Below are 21,704 nucleotides of genomic sequence, written 5' to 3'. Positions count from 1 at the left end.
AGTTCCCAGAGTGAGATAAAGAAGAAAAAAAGAAGGATCCGGCTAAATACAACTGCGAATTTACTACATGTAGCCAATTCATAAAGAAGAATTCAAAAATTTCCTATTATGAATTGGCTATATGTAGTAGATTTGCAGTTGTATTTAGCAGCACCCAAAAAGAAATTCCATGAGTGGATGCACGTTACTTTCGTGGGACACTGCATACAGAACCAAAATACTCCATATAAATACACCCAAACGCACCTCATGTAGCCAACCAAATTTGAAAGTCAAGACCTTTGCCTCTTCACATTTTCCCGGGAAATAAACTCCGTGGCCTCCCAACCAACACTTCACACTCAGTTCACAACTGAAAAAAGAAAAACCCAAATCCACAAAGATGACCAAACTACAATCACCCCTCCCTGGCCCCTTCCTCTACTTCCTCCTCACTCTCACGCCCTTTCTTGTAAATTCGCAACCCCCGGCAGACCAAACCCAAACAATCCTCCTCACCATCAAACAGAAGTGGGGAAACCCGCCGCAGCTCTCCTCGTGGAGCACCTCGTCGCCGCCGTGTTCATGGCCGGAAATCACCTGCACTGGCGGCGCGGTCACGGGGCTCAACCTCACAAACTACAACATCACAGAACCAATCCCACCATCCATTTGCGACCTGAAAAACCTAACCTTGCTCGACCTTTCCTTCAATTACTTCCCAGGAAATTTCCCCACAGTTCTCTACAACTGCTCAAACCTCCAGTACTTAGACCTCTCCCAAAACTACTTCGTGGGCCCCATCCCATTCGACGTCGACCGCCTCTCCTCTTCCCTCCGGTACATTGACGTCGGCGCCAACAACTTCTCCGGCAACATCCCGCCTGCGATCGGCCGGCTGCCGGAGCTGCGGTTCTTGAAGCTGTACAATAACCGGTTCAACGGCAGTTTTCCGGCAGAAATCGGAAACCTGTCGAATTTGGAGTATCTGAGCATGGCTTACAATCCCCTGTTTACTCCGGCGAAAATTCCGCCGGAGTTTGGAAAACTGAAGAAACTGACTTTCTTGTGGATCACTTCCGCCAATTTAATTGGCGAAATACCCGCAAATTTTTCGGGCTTGTCGAGCCTTGAGCACTTGGATTTATCTTCTAATGATTTAGAGGGTCCAATTCCAAAAGCTCTGTTTCAACTGAAAAACTTGAGTGTTGTTTATTTGCATAAAAATCGATTATCAGGTGGAATTCCGACCCCTATCGAGTCATTGAACTTGACCCAGATCGATTTATCGGCTAACAATTTGAGTGGCTCAATCCCAGAGGATTTTGGGAAGTTACAGCAGTTGGAGATCTTGCATCTGCATTCCAATCAATTTTCCGGCGAAGTTCCAGCGAGCATCGGATTACTTCCGGCACTAATTAACTTTCGGGTTTTCTCGAATCAGTTGAATGGCACCTTACCACCTGAAATGGGCCTTCATTCCAATCTTGAAGATTTTCAAGTCTGTGATAATCTGTTCACCGGCGCCTTGCCGGAGAACTTGTGTTTTCGTCAGAGACTGACCGGGGTTGTGGCTTTTTCGAACAATCTCGCCGGAGAAGTGCCTGAATCGCTGACGAATTGCGTCACTTTGAGAGCGATTAAGCTCAACCATAATAACTTTTCCGGCGAAATTCCCGCGGGTATCTACACGTTGTCCAACTTGTCAGATTTGATGATAAGTAACAATTCCTTCACGGGTAATCTTCCGATTGAACTGGGTTCGAATTTATCAAGATTGGAGATCAGTGATAACAAGTTTTCAGGTCAGATTCCAAGTGCGGTTTCCTCTTGGGTGAGATTAGTTGTGTTCATGGCAAGTAACAATCAGCTTTCCGGCGAAATTCCGGTGGGTTTGACTAATCTGCCGCAGCTGATTACTTTGAACCTAGCTGGGAATTCATTAACCGGAGATTTTCCCATGGCGATTTTGTCGTGGGGAAATCTCAACACTTTGAATCTTTCGAGGAACGGACTCTCCGGTCCAATCCCGGCGGTGATCGGAACTTTGCCGGATCTTTTGAACCTCGACTTGTCGGAAAACCGATTTGCCGGTCAGATTCCGGCAGAGTTAGGCCAGTTGAGGTTGACCACTTTGAACTTGTCATCCAACCAACTTTCTGGCCAAATCCCAATTGCATTTGATAACTTGGCTTATGATACCAGTTTCTTGAACAATCCCAATCTTTGTGCCACTACCCATATTCCAAATGTCCGATTTTGTTCATCCAAAACCCGAAAATCGGACAATTTGTCCCCCAAGATTTTCGCGTTGATTCTAGTTTTCACGGTACTTCTATTCTTCTTCACCGCTCTATTGACCTTTTTCATGGTTAGAGACTACCGGAGGAAGAAGCTCAAGCGAAACCTCGCCGCATGGAAATTGACCTCATTCCAAAGGTTTAATTTCACCAAGGCAAACATTCTTGCAGGGTTGACGGAGAATAACTTGATTGGGAGTGGAGGGTCAGGGAAAATTTATCGAGTCGCAATTAATAATTCCGGGGACTATGTTGCTGTGAAGAAGATTTGGACCGAAGGGAAGTTGGACAACAAGCTAGAGAAAGAGTTTTCGGCAGAAGTTGATATATTGGGAACAATCAGGCATTGCAATATAGTGAAGTTGTTGTGTTGCATTTCTAGTGAGGACTCAAAGCTGCTTGTGTACGAGTACATGCAGAATCGGAGTCTTGATAAGTGGCTACATGTGAAGAAGAGGAGAGAGACTGATCCGGCTCGCCGTGTCATGTTGGATTGGCCTAAAAGGTTGGAGATTGCCATAGGAGCTGCGCAGGGTTTGTGTTACATGCACCATGATTGCACACCGAGGATCGTTCATCGTGACGTCAAGTCGAGCAATATCTTGTTGGATTCCGAGTTCAAGGCAAGGATGGCTGATTTTGGCCTTGCCAAGATTCTGGCCAAGCGCAATGAGCTTAACACCATGTCTGTTGTCGCTGGATCGTTTGGATACATGGCTCCAGGTAAGAGGGCTTGCGTTAACTGATATATTCATGGTTCATTCTGTAGATTATCTTGTGTCTATTATTTTCCTATTAAACGTTAAAAAAATTGGATATTGACTAAACTATTTTCTTGATTACAGAGTATGCTTATACGACAAAAGTGAATGAGAAGATCGACGTTTACAGTTTTGGAGTCGTACTCTTAGAACTTGTGACCGGCAGAGAGGCCAACGACGGGGATGAGCACACGAGCTTGGCGGAGTGGGCGTGGCGTCAACACAGAGAAGGAAATCCCATCATTGATGCCTTGGATGGGTACATCAAGGAGCCATTAAACTTGGAAGAAAAGTCCAGTGTCTTTAATCTAGGGCTCATATGCACAAACACACTACCTTCGTCCCGGCCTTCTATGAAGGAGGTTTTGCATATGCTTTGCCGGATTGGTACTGTGGAAGGTAGTGAAGTGAAGAAAGTTGGAACCGAGTACGACGCAGCTCCCCTCCTTGCCAGTGCCAACAAGTATCTGTCTAGCTACACGCGTAGCAAGAAGGTAGCAAATGAAGATGGCAATTATGTCGTCTGAAATGTGTGACGCTCGATTTTGTTGTCGAGAGAGAGAGAGAGATGGCAGTCCAGGCAAGTCAAGAATTTGCTAGCATCAGAAGAAGACAACAATCGTTTTTGTTTTGTAAGCAGAATGTCATGTTATAGGTAGTCGTAGAGATACAGGATGGATATTAGTACTTGTAAGATTTTCCAGTTTTACACTGTCCCAACAGCAATAACAGTCTCCTAAGCACAGCTTCAATATACCTTTGAGGGACCGAATTGTTTAGACTTGCAAATCCCCAAGGGGAAATGATGTTCTGGAGATGAGACTTGACCATCTAGGCAATCTTTTTTGCCCTTCTCTCATCAGGATTGGATTGTGTCTCCAGTTACGCTTGGTGATACACTACGAACACACATCAATGGTCCAAATTGTTCACTTTCAGAGACTAAAAAGACAATTGTCATATTAACAATTTGGTTGGTCAAATGATTATAGCCACACAATAACCTCTCACTTAAAATCAACGGTTTATGAAAATTTGCATCTCACTTACGAGCCCTCCAAAATGACCAATTATATAACGATCAACACTGAGCCCCCCAACAAAGCCCCTAGTTAGGCGATAGGAGAGCATCGAAAAATCTATGTCCAAAGCATTTCGGTCTCATGTCATGTGGCTCCTACACTGATGTGTCTGAATCAATGTACGAAAATCTGTGTCCAAAACACTTCCGTTTCCTCTCGTCATTCATATGCAAGTCAAACTAGTGTCTCCTATACTCAAATTGCAAAATCCGTATAACTATCTGGGCAATTTTTACTGCATCTGGAAATAAAACAATTTCCTCCACTCCACATGATTACTACTCATCGGAACAAGAACAAATTCCTAGTGATACCACAGTTGCATCAATTTTGTGTGCACCCACACAAGCACGAGTTGGTCTACCGGTGGATGCCAAAAGGAAGGGGAGAGAGAGAGAGAGAGAGAGAGAGAGAGAGAGACTACAATAAAATTGTATCATAAAAGCACAAGTACACCCATGTCACAAACGTTTGCTAAAAGTCACAGGGCCAAACATACATTAGGGTTTCCTAACAGGCCGAACAGACGTTAGGGTATCCTAACAACTCCCAACTCACCTCGACTAAACAAGCGACTACAATCAGTCCAAGTATTCCATAATATTACAGAAAGGCAGAAACTTTCCACAACAAACGAACCAAGGACCAAAAAGCTGCTCAAAATAGCTGCCAAGTTTAACCCCCAAGTTCCATTCCAATAGATAATCCCAAGGCTCAGAGCATCTTCCTTTTCCTTTTTTGTTCTTTCTTTTCGTATTAAGTACGTCTTCAACAGCCCAGCAAACAACAGCAAGAACCGCACACTGAAGGACCCGTCCGGCACATTTCTCCCAGTTTCCACACCCCTTGCCCAAATCGACAAGATAATAAAAGTGTACCTCTCCCCTCGTACATGATCAACTATGTGAAGGATTCTTCTCCAAATGTTATGCTGTTGATTCCAGACTTAACCTGCTAAAAAAAAAGGCAAAGAAACAACCAAATAGGATAGAATAAAGACAACATGCATCACGTCACAAAGCTTAGGGCTTCGAAATACATGCCTCATCTCGGGCTTCTGCACTGATTCAGAAGTTGCCCCACCTTGGGGTTCCACCACCACTCCAAGTGCAAGAGTAGGCTACAATATATAAATCAAGTGGGAATGAGTTTTGGTACCAAAAAAAAGTTAACCGTAACAATGGGGATAAATAAACGGAGAAGGAAGGATTATGTATCCAAGCCTCGGACACAAAACATGTGTTAGGTTCTTAATCACAGTAACTGGAGATGTAGCACAAGCTGTGGTGCTGGACCAACTACCAAAGATACACCAGTTAGGAGATTCTGTGCAACAAATTAGAAATGAAATGATTATGGGAAAAATGGGACGGAAAAAATTGTTCATATATCATCTGAAAATCGAGATCCTTCACCATCAGATTCTCTTACATGCGAGAACCCACAGACTATTTGATCCTTATCTTCTAGTTGCGAGCCATGCTACAAGGCTTAACATGCACACAAAATTCTAGTACCCCTTTCCGAATTTTCTCGAATCAAAGCTTTAAAAAGACATCTTGGTCCTTGTTATGATGACCCCATCACAAAGCAAGAGATTGGCACGGGGAGAACAGCACATATAAAAGAATAATACACTTAGAATTGGAAATATACCAGGAAGCGGCAAAGAGTAGCAAAAGATAGGAGCAAGAAAGAACAAAAGGCTTAGATTCACAACCTCTAACGTTTCCGCCAAGCTGTTTTCAAATACTCTGCTTCGATTTAAACACCCATTTTCCAAACGCGTGTCTAGATCTTCTGCACATGAATTACCCTGCAAGGATCCCGGCTCTCACTATCTTCAAAACTCTCAGTATTCTTACAGCCATCTGCAAACCCAAAATCCTGAAATGAAGGAACTCACCTCGCCATTGAGGGATTGAATGCTGAAATTTGATGCCAATGCACTATTGTCATTTTCCCCCTGCGCCAACTGCTTACATGGTTTCATTGGCTCTCCCACACCATCAACAGGACCCTCTTCCAGATTCAAAACCCTCCTAGTACATCCAGCCTCATTATAATCCATCTTGATCTTTGGTGAAGGCTCTAATTTAACCTCCACAGAGCATCTGGCCTGAGATGTTCCGCCAGAGGTACTTATAACACTTGCTGGAGAAACGGACCCTACCCTCTGTGGGCTAATAGAAACCCGCTTCGCTGGTATATCTTTCTCTGCATCCACTAATTCAGAATCTTTTTTCCTTTTGAGCTGTTTTTCCACAGATTGAGACCTGCAGCCTTCAGCATCTTCTTCAGAAGTTCTTTCTGCCTGCTGGTTTGTGTGCCTCAATGGTCGTGAACGTTTATATCCATCCGGAAAAACGTATGCAGGAATTTGCTTCCTACGAACATGAGAAACATGAATATCCATACCCGGTTTCCAGAACATGTACATGTTTACATCTTGCTTAAACTCCTCAACTGTTGCGCGTATGTCAAATTGCTGGCCTTCTTGAACTTTTACCCCCTGTTTCCTCTGCAAGCCCATGAAGAATGCACAATGCGGGCATGGCTTGGATGAGTCCCCATACTCATTGGGATAAGGGTGACACTGCAACATGCCATATGTGTCCCGTTCTATCTGGCAAAATGACATGAAGAACAAAAAAAATATTCCCTTTCATGATCAATTTCATGAGTTTGATAATCCTGTATAGAAATATGGGTATGATATTGTGTAACGCTATGTCAACCATCTGCTTTTGACCTTTTGTATTTAGCATTTAATGTGGCGCACCCACTAATGTACAAGGGTTGTGGGACGTGCCACCTGAGATGGTAAATACAAACGGTCAAAAGGGTTGTGGGATGTGCCAACTGAGATGGTAAATACAAAAGGCCAAAATAGAAGTTCAGCATAGCACTTTTGCTTAATATTACCGGTAATGGTAAAGAAATGCCAGTTTTACCTTGAGAGTAAGTTGTCTAAGCCTAGATTCCACCCAGCCTCTCCAAGCTAGTAAATCATCAGCATCAGCTGCAATTATGTCAATCTGCAGATAGTTTTTGTATTCCTCAAAAAACAGGTAAGGCTCACACAGAGCACTCCACTGGGCTTTGTTCAGCTCAATCTCCTGAAATACAGAACAGAAAGGCACAGCTGTAATTGGTCAAATAAAGCAGCACCAGCAGAGGAAAACAAAGAATTTTTTTTTTTCAATGAAAGAAAACAAAGATATTGCGATTCACCCTTTTGTCTGCTTACCTCACAGACCTTGTTACCATGCTGGAATTGGTCCATCATAACCCTAAGAGTGCTGGTAGAGACATTATAGCTAGAATTCATGCAAGGGTAGGCTGGGGTTATAATTGGCATATGATGAGTTCGATCTCGAGGGTTTCTCCGAGGGTCCCACACAGGAAAGCCAAGTTCATTTTCTTCTATTGGGCATAACATCACAGGGTTAGGCCAACGCCACTGTGTATAGACTCTGAAGAATCTAGAGACCAACATACTGGGAATTGCATTGGGATAAAGCTGGCAAATCCGAGCAACCAAAAGAGCCCAATTTACACCACCAAGAAATCCGGTAACCTATACCCAAGGGGTAAAAATGAAACACAACGGATAACATTACAGAAAAAATAAAATACAGAGACAATAGATAGAACTTAATGATGCTCTCTCACATTTGAATAAACTCCACGTCTTGTAGCCCAAAACTTCAAAGATCTGAGTGTTGTGCGGAAGTGCTACAATTTGAAAAGATCAAAAGACTGTTAAACAAATCACTGTTAAACATCCAAAGTTCACAACCAATATGATCACCTCAATATTTGGGACAAGTTTCAGAATCTGATCTGCAACCCTGCATCCATTAAGACTTCGAACAGTTTGCTCATCAATGTCATAAAGCACAGAGCCATCTGAGATGTCCAAATCCTGTCCAGATGCTAATTTGTCAGTACTAAAGAAAAAAAACTAGGTTGAACAAGCAATAAGAACTCTGTATCAATATGTTGCAACTAACAAAAGATGGAAAACTAAATGCAGGAAATATCAGCCAGGAAAATGGCAAAAGCACAAATGAGTCTGAGAAACAGATCTGACTAGTATATACATCTGTCCAAGATAGAGATATGACTTTCTCATAACATTCACTTCTAAGATCCTTTCCATTGTCCAACCAACCTTCAGAAGTAAAGCCTTAAAATCCATTTGTGGTCCACTTTAAGGCTTCAGAGAAGATCATGAAATCACTTTCACGAAGCATATCAAAATTAATCATAAATCATAATCCATTCGTTTTGTTGGCAACAAAGTTAACTTCTCAGCAATGACAGTGACTCACAAATTGCGAATACTAATTTGGTAAGAATGAATACGTGACTTATATGCCCGTGTCAACCAATATCTAGATCATTCAGAATTCTCCCCACCACCAAATTCAAAAAATGTAAACAAAGGAGGAGAAGGATGAAGTAGCCAAAAAATGACGAGATGCAATACCACGTTCTAACAGTAGTTTTCTTTCTTAATTTTTAACAGAACGATGGAATGAATCTACCAATAATTTGACAGATGAATGCAGTAACGTGGAATAAGTAACCCAAACAATATCACCAAACTTCAGAGAAGACAAAAACAAAAAACAAAAAAAAACCTGGAATAGCCTACTATTTCATTGGCTACATGTAAGAAATCAAAAGGTCAAAAAGTTTGACCCTGTGTTCACAAATCCAATTTAAGTTTGTACAAAAACAAGGGTATCCGATACAACTCAAAATTACAGCGACACCTTAATCTGGCATATAAGTAAGATCAGTTGAAACCACGGGTCATCATAGGACATAAAGTGCATGTCAGAAAGTCCCAACTACAAAGTTTTGCTTAAGACCAACAAGACGAATTGAAACTAAAAGGACAGAAAATGATTAGTACTCTTAGAATAAAGATAAGGCCATATAATAACAGAAACTCGGAGTAAACGTCCCTACCTTTCCAGCATAAACTAATTTTACCAGAACGCAATATGCAAACTCTTCATACTTAATGACAAGAGAGCTGATAAGAGACAACTAAGTAAGAAATCATCAACAATGTATTGACAATATCAAAATTTCTCAATTACCCAGTGATTCAGAGGAGCAGGTTCAGCTAACAGCTATGCATTCTACAGTTACTATTATTATTTAACAAAATACAAACACGGGACAAACGATAAGAAAATTGTAACTACAACCCAGCTGGTAACAAAGGAGAGCAAGCTTTAATTTCAATACCTTATCACGGAGAATGAAAAAGTTTGGCCCAAGCAGAACCAGATCGGCTACTGTCTGGTGCGTAGTGTCAAAAACTATAAACTGAAAAATTCCTATTGATGGAGAATTATGCAGGTAGAAGCTAGAATCAACAATGTCAAATTAACAGCATCAATATCTCAACATGTTCATTAAAAACAGTTCGATGTGTCACACAAAAATTATCCTTGGGAACGAAATCAATCAAACACCCATTCATAGTTTGAAAACAAGGAAAAAACACAAAAGTGCAGCGAGAGAGAATATCTATAACTCCTGGCTATACTTAATGGCATTGATGAGCAAGCAATTGAAATAACAATATCACTCAACACAAATGAACAGTCACATCTTCCCCATACGCAAGAGAGGTATCTCATACGACGTGCAAATGCGCAATGGTTGCAAAAGCATGCATGGCTCCCTTGTCAAGAAGGGCATTGCAAAAGCAAGAATGAGATTTCCAATTAGTTTAGATAGACTATTTGTTTCAACTCCCAATACATGATTTAGGAAATTAAAAAAACTAATACTAACTCACGAAAGAATACCACTTGCTACGTTCAAAATGTAGGAAAGCATATTCAATACCTATGTAGCACGGACATAGATACAAACACAAACATAATCACGGGAATTCTAAAAAAAAGGGGATACGGACACAACAGGGGACACGCCGTGTGTATATTTATTTATTTTATATAATATTTTTTCAATATCTATACAATAAGGGCTCAGTTTTCAAATCTTCTCTCTCTATAAATCCTAACCATTGATTTGCTCCATAAATCCTACAACTCTCTCTCTCTCTCAAACAATGGTAATTGCACAATTGCCACTCAGATCTCACGTTCAAAATTCAAATATCTCTCTCTCTCTCTCTCTCATATTCTTCTAGCTCTCCGCTCCCAAAGCAGACCCCCCCCCCCCCCCCCCCCCCCCCCCGATTTTTTTCGAGACCGAACACCCCTCTAGATCAATTTTGGTCACGAATCCAATCAACGACGACTCCTCTCTCTCTGTCATTCCAATCATGAAGCAAGTCTATTTCAGGCGCGCTCTCTCTCATGAATACACACTCTCCCAATCGCAGCCGATTCGAAACCAGGTTGACTCGATTTTTTTCCCTCAATTTAAATGGCTATTTCGATTGCAAAGCTCCCGTGACAGATTGGACAATGGTGGGAGCTAAACGTTCCATATTCTCTGCGTGCACGTTATTTTGAATTTTTTCACGACCCCTCGGTGTTACATGAACATGTTGATACTTTGTTCACGGTTACAGTGTTGATTTGCATGTGTGCTGATTGTTCGATCCGCGCCTTTGGGCACAAGCATGCACTAAAAGAACTATGTTTGAACCTAATTTTAAAAAAAATCATCCCGAATAATTCAGCTTTGTTGGCGGGGGTGGTCAATAGTTTCGTAATTTATTTAAGTTGTGTTCAAAACACGTTGCACGGCAAGCCCTAGTATGTGTATATAATTAAACTAATACATACAAACTATACCGGTATACTACCACACACACACACACATATATACCGAAAGAGAGAGAGAGTTACAGATGACATACATCAAATACACACACATATATACATACTGAGAGAGAGAGAGAGAGAGAGAGAGAGAGAGAGAGAGAGAGAGATATTGCGAGACTGAGAGAGGAGTCGTCTGTGAGAGAGCATATTGTGAGATAGGTGAGAGGAGATTTCATCATGAGAGAGAGGAGAGAGGAGCTGTAGATGTACTTAGGATAAGCTGATTAGGGTTTTCATCAGTCGATATATGTTTTGTATAGTTATACCTTTTAACCCAAACTTTAAATAATAACATATTTATCCCCGAAAAAATTTAAAAAAATTACATATTCACCCCCGCCGTGTCCCCATCCATGTCCCACTTGTGTCACCCCGTGTCCCTAGCCATGTCAATTAAATTAAATTATAGGACACGCCCCGTGGCATGTCGAACACATTTCTAGCCGCGTACCCCACGTGACCCCATGTCCCTGTGTCTGGACACGCCGATATGGCAACCTCTAGGAGTGTCGGTGCATCATAGTTCAATACCATTGCCAGAAAACATTCTGGAGCAGGGATTGGAAAGGGGAAGAATAAGATATGGCTCAGAATAAGAAAGATGAGAGCAAAGAAATTTAGTTTGCAACTATGCACAAAGAAATGTTTTCTACACTCACATGTGGTACAACCAATACTGATATACTTGCATAAAGGAGATCAATTGATATTCCCTGAAACTTAAACTTCATTACTGGGACATGAGCATCTGGAACAGGTTGAAGCTCAGTAACTTCTTCCATTTCAGCCAGCATATCATGCAATGTAATAAAGAAATCTTCCTGGGGACAAACAGCATTCAACCTTTAGATATAAAGCGTCTGGGTTTACAAATACAATAAGAAAGGATAACCCAAACATAACCAACCTCTCTATTCACATAAGATGGCCCAACACACAAGGTATCCATGTCAGACCCAGGCCCATGCACCTGTCAAAATAAAAACTTGTCCCTACATCCCCACTTAATGTAAAATCACTCACTAACAGTAGACGACAACCAGAGGAAGATAAAATAACTGGACGTGAAAATAGTTACTAGAAACAAAAGAAATTCATTAAGTCATGCACAGTTGTTGGTCATAGAACAGGAGCATTGGACTTGATCAAAACTTTTGCGTAAAGAGTTACATAAATAAGTTTATGTTTCCACGTCGTGTGGTTTGTTTTTTTGAGCCTCGTCGTGAGCTAGCTTTGTTTTTGCTGGTTTGATCTCTTCGATACTCCTAGTTTTTTTTTTTTTTTGTTTGATCAGATGGATCCTCCTAGTTGTGTATGTAGCTTTGCATTAGTATAATGAAAGAACGCTTTCTTGAAAACAGCAGAAAACTAGAAGAAAAAAGCCGTGAATTCCTACCTAATTCCAAATAATTTTTAAAAAATCGATACAGCTATTCTAGTACCCCAATAGAAGAAACGGTAGAAGAAAAAATGCTCTTACACCCAACAAAGAACTTACTCAAGCTGATACTTACCCCCAGCCGAAATGACCCAAAAGTAAATATTAAAGCATTTGCATCTTCCACCATTTGATCTGTGTAACCTCTCTGCTGTGTTAAATGCTTCACCCAACGTTTCACAACCTATACAATATAAGTAACTTTGTGACAAATATTCCATGCTATTGGAAAAGGCTGCAAAACATCAACTAAAGAAGACCAAGCTAATAAACCTGGTTACCTGGGTGGGTGTACGGCAAAATTAAATATAAAGAGACTTTAATGCCCTTAAATTAGGTCACATGCAAATCATGTGACCAATTTCTTTCTAGCGGTTGTGTGAGGGTTGGAATATGCCAATCAACAGTGCAGGATGCAGAGTGACACCGAGTGTAAAGTGTGGGGTTGCAAAGTGAACTTAACTCTACTAATTATTGATAAGCTCGTCTATTCAGTTAAGTGTATGGTTCCAAATTTACATAACAAACTTAAGTTTCAAGAACTGCATATGTGAGGGCTGGAATGTCAGTCAAAAGTGCAGGGTGCAAAGAGCAAATTGACACCGAGTGTAACGTGTAGGGGTGCAAAATGTACTTAACTCCACTAATTCTGAAATAAAATAGTTTATTCAGTCAAGTGAAAGGGTACAAGATTTGTGAAGTTCCCATGTTGGACATGTATTACATAATTCTAAAACTGCAGGATGTTCATTTTAAGCTATAATGCAGCATGCAATTTTTAAAATTTCCTCTATGTTTTTGCAATTTCTAGGTTTTATGGAGATGTGCTAATTGGCCATCAATTAACTGAAATATGGGTCAAGATTTGTCCGACAATTAGATATGCTTTCAACAATAATAAGCCATAAGGCCACAAGGGTATGCTACCTGTACACAAAAAAGCCACAAAAACAAAAAATACCCCATATACATTTATGAGTATCCATTGCTGTATTGTGCATCAAAGTAATCTTGCTTGGGTCTTCAAATGCGTTCATTGTTGATTTATGTCGCGTTAGATACTTAGATGTCAAAATCAAAAATCTTTAATTCTGAATCACATACTAGGTTGCAACACATTCTCTAATAAGGTCCAACGTCTACATAGATAGAACAACGTAACTCTCATCCACCATAGTTGTAACTCAGACTCTTATTCTTCATTTTTCCACAGGGTGGTGCAATTCTAAGTTTAGACAGTCCTTGTCAGCCATGGCCCATGTACAGGTCCAATTGATCCTTTTCCAACTCTATGGTCCTAGTTCATAACCCCAACATCTACCTATTAGGTGGAGTACAATCGATACTTTTCCAACTATTAATCTTCTCTTTCCACTCTTTGAAGTGTTCATAATCAGATTTCAGAAACTATCAATGTTTTTCAGAAAATGAAGTGTTTCAGAAACTGCAGCAAGTCTGGAAAGCATTTTTTTTCCTATGCGTGTGGAAGTAGAAAAACTGTTTCCCATGTGTGAAGAAAAAATAGTTTGCGAAACTAATTCTTAAAACTGTAACCAGAAATAACCACAAGTCCAACACACAACAGTATACAACTGAGCAAACGTAAACCTAAACTCCTTCACCAGCTGAACACAGTAAATATGAACAACTAAAGACTAAACTTTTATATTGTAGCTCAGCTCGCATGCAAAGACTTAAGTCGTGTCAATTTCTGATAAATCATACATGAGACTTTAACTAACAGCACATCCTGAGCCCAACTGACTGATCAAACAAAGCAATCAAAGCTAATTACCTCCTCTATGCGCCCAAGGACAGCTTCCCTCTTCGCAGCATCTTCGTTGCTCTCGTAAAGCCCCGAATCAATCAAAAGCTGTCGAACACCGAGACGCAAATAATCACAAAGCTTGCAACTTTGCAAACCACTCCACTATATTCTCCGCCAATTTACTATTTTTCTCAACTTCCAATTAAAACTTATAAAAAAAAAAAAAAAAAACTACCTTTTCCAAATCCGTGTTTCGTTGGAAATCCACCTCCGTCGGCCCCGCGACCGATATCGGCTTCGTCACGCCGTACTTCTTCGCCGTGACCGGAGCGGCCGGCGGCGGCGATGAACCATCTAGGCTCTCGGGCCCCGCCATTTCGGAACCAGAAAAACCCTAAGTTTTCACAAAGGAAAAAAAAAAACGGAAATTTCACGAGAATCAAACCCTGTAGAAGACAGATCGAGCCTAACACGTGCCAAACGGTAAGTTAACAACGTTCTAATCAGACAGCGAGGACTACACCAGTACACATATACACATGAACGTATATAGATAGTATTTGAATGTACAGATTCTCAACGCACGAATCACATGCATGTACAGAGAGAGAGAGAAAGAGAGGGACCAGATTCAGATGGTCCGGCGAGGAGAGAGAAGGGGGGAGGAGAGAGAGGGAACCGGGTTCATTGGGGGGCGGAGGGGCGGTTCGGGGGATTCCGGTGGTTGGCGTTAAGGCAGCGTTTGGGATGGGGAGTTAAATTTTTGGGGAGATCGTGCGGGTTCCGCCACGCTGTTGGTTTTGTTTGACTTTTCGTCTTCTGATTGCTTTTCTGGTTTTTTTTTTTTTTTTTTCTGTGGGCGGATTGGATTTTTTTCAAGTATAGATTTGCTATTGCCACGCAACTGGCTACTGCACTGCAGGCGCGGGTTGTCGTGCCATTTTGCCCTGGAAAAGGGGAAATACTGGTGATGACTCCCTTTTATTTATTCTCTTTAAGATAAGAGATTAGAGATTCTAGTTTCCTAATTTAGTGTACAGTACTAGTGAAAATAAGGAGCAATTGTTGCTGTCCAAGTACTATTAATTACTTTTTGTAAGTAATTCTGGTTTCCTAACTTGCACACACTCACTCGCAATAGGAGTAAGTCACACGCGTACTGGACCTAGCAATTCTATTTTTCTACTACTTTAATAGTGAAAATAAGGGGTAATTGCAGATATTCTCTATCGCAGTAATAATTGTTTTCTCTGGTTTCAAAACACCTAGTAAAATGCTTCAACCAATGGCGTAACTAGGAATTGACAATAATGGAGCACCTTTTAATAACACTTCAACCAAAAAAAAATCGTAATGAGCAACACCAAAATAATAAAAGAATGTTTGTCTTAAAAATAATAAGAAAAAGCTAACACATTTACTGAGAAATGTAGTAATTCCATAAACTATCAAAACAAACCAATTATTTGAATTGTCTCAACGGATCAAGTCTAATAGTGGTTAGATACACAATAACTAAAATGTCAATATTCAACAATCTTAATCCAATTAGAAAAAAATTAATATGTTTCTTTTCAAATTTTATTCTTAAACCTCTAACTTCGTCACTCGTTGTGGGTTCTATCGATAAAGATAAGACTACTTTCAAAATTGTGAATAATTAATGAAGTGTAATGCATATATCCCATAGTTTGGCCATTTACAAATTTGGACATTATACATTGGAGAATTTCAAATGGTAACTGGTCGCTTTTTTCTCATTAAAAACATCTAAGTGTAGTGGAATTGTTGTAATATTTGAAATATAAAAATTAAGAATGAAATGATATATAAAATGTATTAAAGTGATTTAACAAATAAAAATTTAAAATGCCAATTTATAAAAAAAAAATTTGCAAAATCTTTAATAATAATTTAAAAAAAAAAAAAAGAGAGTATTCAGTAGAGGCCATGCCCCACTCGTCCAGCCACGGGCTTCAACTGCATTTATCAAAGGCATTTAAAGAACATGTAAAATACATTTTGCACCCCGGCACTTTAACGAACATGTAAAATTAATACTTTTCTTTCAAATTTTATACTTATACCTCTAATTTTGTCACGTGCTATGAGTTCTATCGACAAAGACAATATTACTTTCAAAATTGTGAATAATTGATAAAGTATAATGCATATATGTAACGACCCGGATTTTGACCCAATTTTTTTTAATACAAATTTATACTGTTAAATTCCTAATTCAATAATTAATTAGATTGAATAATTAAAATTTATTATTATGTGTACAATTGATATTATTTGCACTATTGTATAAGATATGTATTTAAACTTTAGATATACAGGGAATCAAGGATTCATATTCGTCTATTATCTTTCCTATCTAAACCCTAAGTAGAATTCTATTCAAACTAACTCTCCACTTTTCTCTCTCATCCTATACATAAAAGCGTCCAGATACATTCTCACCATGTACATACATGCGTCCACATACATTAGAATTGAAAACCCCCCCAAATGTGGCACTTGTCCCCTATCTTTTTATCATTATCAGTATCACTCTCCTTTCTCATTCCACCACTTTTACACTTATCCTCTCACCTTCTCACTACCTTATTCTCTCTCATTATACATACCCACATAAATCTAAAAATTGAACACCAGTATATTATTTTACTCCCAATTCTATTGTTGAGTCTAGAATAGAGAGAGAGAGTTGTGACCGTAGGTGTGTGCACATCGTGAGTTTCGTGGGTACACCGCCGTTGCAAGCCTTGTCGGAGTGCCGCCGGACGCTGCCTCGAGATTTCAAAACCACCATGGCGATTTACGGACACCGTACAACACTTATCCGGACTTAGAATCGCGTTTGAGGTAGTTTTCCGGAAACCCGAAACCTTAATCTGCATTTTAATGGAGTTAGGACTTAGATTTAAAATTTATTGAAGATGATGATCTGCTGTTAAATTGTTAATCTATTTTTAGTCCTGTTTATATTAAAATTCAATCCGGTTGTGCTGGAATGATTAATGTTATACCCTGTGAAAATTTATGATCGTTTAACAAATGTTTAATTGTGAAATTATTATTGATGATGCATTGTTAATTTGTATTTGAGTGGACGTTTACGTGTTTAATAAATTATTGGGGTAAATAAATGTTTATGAAATATTCACAAGAATATTTTACTAGTAAACATTTATTTAGATTGTAAACAAGAAATATTTTAGATTATATATTAGTTAATCTTTAACTCTAATAAATATTAACTAGAATAGCCTCTCATAATTTTGTTGTTATAAAAATCTCATATTAATATTTAATATAGTTAGTAAATACTAAATTTAGCAATAAGTATTTTTTAATAAAAAAATTAGTTTGTAAAATCTATAAATAATATGAGAGTTAAAGAAAATGTTTAAATAGTAGAAATGTTTTATAAAATATCTAAATGAGAGAAATAGACTTAATTTTAAGTGTAGTAATTAATTGTTTGACTGAATATTATTTTGTTACTCGCATGATTAATTAATTCTATGACAGGATTAATTTTATCGCATAGTTATGTGTTGTTAGTACTATTAGTTGAAATGTTGAACCGTGTGATATTTTGTTGTGGCTGTAGATTGGACAAATAGGTTCCCGGGGTGGTTACGAGTAGTGAATCATGTAGACGATGATAAGTAAATGGAAAATGATAAAGTGTTGAAAGTGTGAGTACTGTGTGGATTGTGAATTGAGCCATGGCGATGGCAAGGATAACCTATGGGGCCCTGTGTTGAAATGGGTTACCTGAGGGGCCCGGTGTTGAGACGCTAATGTATGATACGTCATGGAAAGTTTCTCTTCGAGGAAGAGAATGGGTCCCATGAGACGTTTATAGTTAGTGAGACGTTAATGTATGATACGTCATGGGAAGTTTCTCTTTAAGGAAGAGAATGGGTCCCATGAGACAGTTATAGTTAGCGTGGGGTAGTGGATGTCCGACCCTAATGTACGATACGTCATGGGATGACTCGATCCTCCTGTTATGGTCTTAAGTGAGAACATGTTCGGTACATAACCTAGGTGAGCTCACCTAGGACCCTGGTGCAGGACAAGCAAGAGGAAGGGTGGACCCATGAGACGATTGTAGTTAGTGGATGTGGGAGGAAAGGATCTCACGAAGAGAATCCTTAGATTACATGTAAGATAATGGATAGTAAAGAAAAAGACGATGTGTTATTATTTTGTACCTTCGGTGTATTATGAATTATTATATTGTTGATCTGCATATTGTGGTATTGGGTTTTAGGATTTCTACTTTGTGAATTATCACTCAGGATACGTTTGTATCCTGGCAAATCGTTTGCTTCGGCGTTCAATTTGCCAGAGTGTGCAGGATTCCACAGTGGAGCAATTGATACAGGTGGGACCCCCTGGAACGGAGTCTGGGCCAACGTTGCTTGGAATTTGTGTCAAAACTAGAGTCGCTCAGGAGTTGCTTTTGTTAAATAAATGTACATAGATTTTTGTATTATTTTGAAATTATAATTTTTGTATAAGGATAAATAGGGGCCTAATAGTTTGTACAAAATTCAGTGTATTTTAGGGTTAATACTTTCGAAATTCCTTGAAAAATCGGGGCGTTACAATATAACTCATGGTTTAGCTACTTAAAAATTTGAAAAATATACATTGGAGAGTTTCAAATGGTAAGTGGTGGCTTTTTTCTCATTAAATAAACATCTCAGTGTAGTGGAATTATTGTAATATTTGAAATAAAAAATTGAGAATGAAATGTTATACAAAATGTATGAAGTGATCAAACAAATAACAATTAAGAAGTCAATTTGTAGGGGAAAAAATACAAAATCTTTAAGCCCTTGTTCGGTTGTGAATTTTTTCTAAACCCAAATCTACTCATTACCTATATTTTGAATCATTACTTTCATTTCTCTCTCCACTCATTACCCCTATATTCAATCATTAATCTCATTTCGCTCTCTATCTCTTTTCACTCATTACCCATATCTCCAATTATTATCCTATTTTCTCTCCACACTCATTATCTAAAAACCAAGGGAAATGATTTTGTCACTCCTTTTTTTGTTAACGTCACTCCCTTGCAAGTGTATTTTTGAGGGGAGTGACGTTACCAAATGAGAAAGTAACAAAATCAGCAGCCAAAGCCAAACCTAAGAATTTTTTCAAACCCACAACCGAACAAGGCTATTAGGAACGTTGAGTGGAAATTTTATTTTTAGATTTTTTTAGAGCTGTATTCTCATATGAAGCGAAGTAAAGTGAAATAAGATATTTTCCTATGTGTGTTTTCAGTTGTTAATTGTATGGAAAGAAAACTAAAATTCTTTCAGTTTAAAAAAAATAAATTTGTAGGAAAGTGTTTTCTAATAAAAAAGCTAAAATTCTTGATAACTAAACCTAAATTGTACTTAGAAAAAAACACAGTTATTCTACTCCCTCCGTTTCGATTTATTTATCCATTTTTCCTATTTGAGACCTCCTACAAAATCGTCTACACGTTTCAATCTATAATGTTTTATATATGTGTAACGCCCCGATTTTTTTCGGAAGCAAAAGAAAATAATATCTTAAGAAAATTTTGCTAAATAAATATAATTTTTCAAAAAAAAAAGGAGGTTTAACTATTACAATCTCAAGATAAATTTACTGATTTAAAATACATTAACTTCAGAGCTGACTCTAGGCTTGATACGAATCCCAAGCATACTCGATCTTCATTCCTTATATTCTTTCCATGTCAAACTGCACCATCATTGAATCTCCTCCGTTGAATCCTGCGCCCTCTGGCAAATTGATCGCCGAAGCAATCGATTTACCAAGATACAGACGTATCCTTGAGTGATAAATCACCCAGTAGCATAATCTAACCCAACTACCCCTCTTACTTTACAGCTAGCAAGCAACAGGATAATAATGCGAAAAGTAAAACAAAGATTTTTCACATAAACCGGTTCCTTACTATCCGTTAACCTATCGTGAAATCTAAAATCTCAACCGCGAGATCTTTCCTGCACAACCACTAGGTATGCTCTGTCCCATGAGATCACTTTCTTTTGTTGTCGCGGATTGCACCTAAGTTATGTACCTAGTGTGTATCCCTCTCATTACAACAAAAGGAAGTTTATCATGCCCGAATCATAACTGGGTTCGCTTATCTTATGCACCACTTCACAATTATCACTGGGCTTACTTTGCCAGCTTCAAATCACCGCTGGGCTTACTTTGCCAGCTTCAAATCATCACATCAACTCATCACATCTCAAAATCCCACTTGCAGGCAATCTAAAAATAAAACTTTCCACTTTATCCATTACCTAGCATCGTCTAGGTAAATTCCATTCGCATACCACCTCATGTCTTTAGGGTCCAATCTAGCATTCAAATCAAGTATCGGTGCAATATACAATTAAAACAAATAACAAGTAATGCAATCACATAATTTTTTATGAATGGGTTGTTGCCCTTAGTCTTGTATGGCCACGATGTCAATAATAAAGTAAGAACTTTAATAAAAAAAATTCTAGGCCCTCATCAAATATTTCAAGAAGTTAGATTAGTTAAAAGCTGATTAAATACATTAATTAGGTAAAAAATATTAGAATAACTATCATGACCTTGATAAGAGTCCTAAAGGTCCTACACGTCAAGTTCGAGTATCAAAAAGTGGGTCCGGAGGGTCGCGGAATCATTTTAAAAAAAGATATTAACGAAAGTTGCCGAAAGTAAAATAATTAGATAATAAATATTCTAATAAATAAAATATGTTGAGATTAACAAAGTTTCTTCTTAGGAGTGTAAAGAGTTTAAGAAAATTATACGGGCATTAATAACATAGTTTACAAGGTTGTAAAGTAATTTTGATTGGAAACACTTTAAAAATAATAATAAATAGTAAATAAAAAATATGAAATTAGCAAGATATCATCTTTGGGATGCGAGAAGTCTAGAAAAAATAGTTTGGGTGGTAAAAACGTTTTTGGGAAAGTCGTAAAGATTTTTCGTTTGTAAACTTTGAATGAAAACAAGTAAAAAAATATAATAAATAGAGAAAAAATATGATATTAACAAGTTATGATCTTTGAGATGTGAAAAGTCTAGAAAAAATAGTCCGAGTGTCAAAAATGATGTTCGGAAGGTCGAAAAATGGTTTCGAACCAAAACAGTGCAAACCGCAAGGTTGGACCGAGTTGACCTTGCGGTCCGCAAGGTCAGAGACCTGGTTCTTGCGGCTGGAGCAACCCGAAGGTCGCGGCCGCAAGGTCGCATCTGGATTTTGTTTTTTTTGTTCGTTTGGCTTCGGTTTCGTGCATGGGACTACAAAGGGGCTATGGTTAGGCCTAAAAACACTTAATATACATAGAAAGAAGGTTGGAATGGATTATAATACCTCGAATTGGATTGGATTGATTCAAAAACGAATTTGGAGTTTTGGAGAAGATGACTTCGGAATTTGGCTACGAGGGACCTTGGGGCCGAATTGAACATTGTTTGGTGATGTTTGGGGTTGTGGGAAGTGATTGGAATA

The 21,704-nt window shown here is 38.7% G+C and overlaps 2 protein-coding genes across 6 annotated transcripts in view; one reads left to right on the top strand and one right to left on the bottom strand.

Moving 5' to 3' along the window:
- The first annotated feature begins 254 nt into the window (after window positions 1-254).
- LOC131307350 (receptor-like protein kinase 5) lies at window positions 255-3,794 on the top strand. Its single transcript, XM_058333822.1, has 2 exons — window positions 255-3,002; window positions 3,125-3,794. Exons 1-2 carry the CDS (start codon window positions 383-385, stop codon window positions 3,565-3,567), a joined length of 3,063 nt encoding a protein of 1,020 aa, XP_058189805.1. The 5' UTR covers window positions 255-382; the 3' UTR covers window positions 3,568-3,794.
- A 746-nt stretch (window positions 3,795-4,540) lies between these two features.
- The window catches only part of LOC131307342 (nuclear poly(A) polymerase 4), a 93,727-nt gene continuing 76,563 nt past the window's right edge, over window positions 4,541-21,704 (bottom strand). Inside the window, exons 1-14 of one of the 5 annotated variants that reach the window (XM_058333810.1) lie at window positions 14,782-14,975; window positions 14,391-14,549; window positions 14,183-14,260; window positions 12,464-12,571; window positions 11,857-11,919; window positions 11,609-11,770; window positions 7,937-8,050; window positions 7,798-7,860; window positions 7,373-7,702; window positions 7,077-7,241; window positions 6,029-6,748; window positions 5,843-5,938; window positions 5,166-5,242; window positions 4,541-5,076 (exon numbers count right to left, since the gene is read on the bottom strand). In XM_058333810.1, the coding sequence (XP_058189793.1) occupies window positions 5,049-5,076; window positions 5,166-5,242; window positions 5,843-5,938; window positions 6,029-6,748; window positions 7,077-7,241; window positions 7,373-7,702; window positions 7,798-7,860; window positions 7,937-8,050; window positions 11,609-11,770; window positions 11,857-11,919; window positions 12,464-12,571; window positions 14,183-14,260; window positions 14,391-14,531 (2,145 nt within the window). In that variant the 5' untranslated portion in view covers window positions 14,532-14,549; window positions 14,782-14,975 and the 3' untranslated portion in view covers window positions 4,541-5,048. Of the gene's footprint in view, window positions 5,243-5,842; window positions 5,939-6,028; window positions 6,749-7,076; window positions 7,242-7,372; window positions 7,703-7,797; window positions 7,861-7,936; window positions 8,051-11,608; window positions 11,771-11,856; window positions 11,926-12,463; window positions 12,572-14,182; window positions 14,261-14,390; window positions 14,562-14,781; window positions 14,976-21,704 lie in introns of those variants that run through there. The other 4 variants (XM_058333811.1, XM_058333808.1, XM_058333809.1 and 1 more) reach the window with 4 other exon arrangements.

Source organism: Rhododendron vialii, chromosome 11a (assembly GCF_030253575.1).
Source record: "Rhododendron vialii isolate Sample 1 chromosome 11a, ASM3025357v1".
NCBI lineage: Eukaryota > Viridiplantae > Streptophyta > Magnoliopsida > Ericales > Ericaceae > Rhododendron > Rhododendron vialii.
The sequence above is the reverse complement of the archived record's forward strand: the minus strand, read 5'-3'. Positions and strand labels throughout refer to the sequence as shown.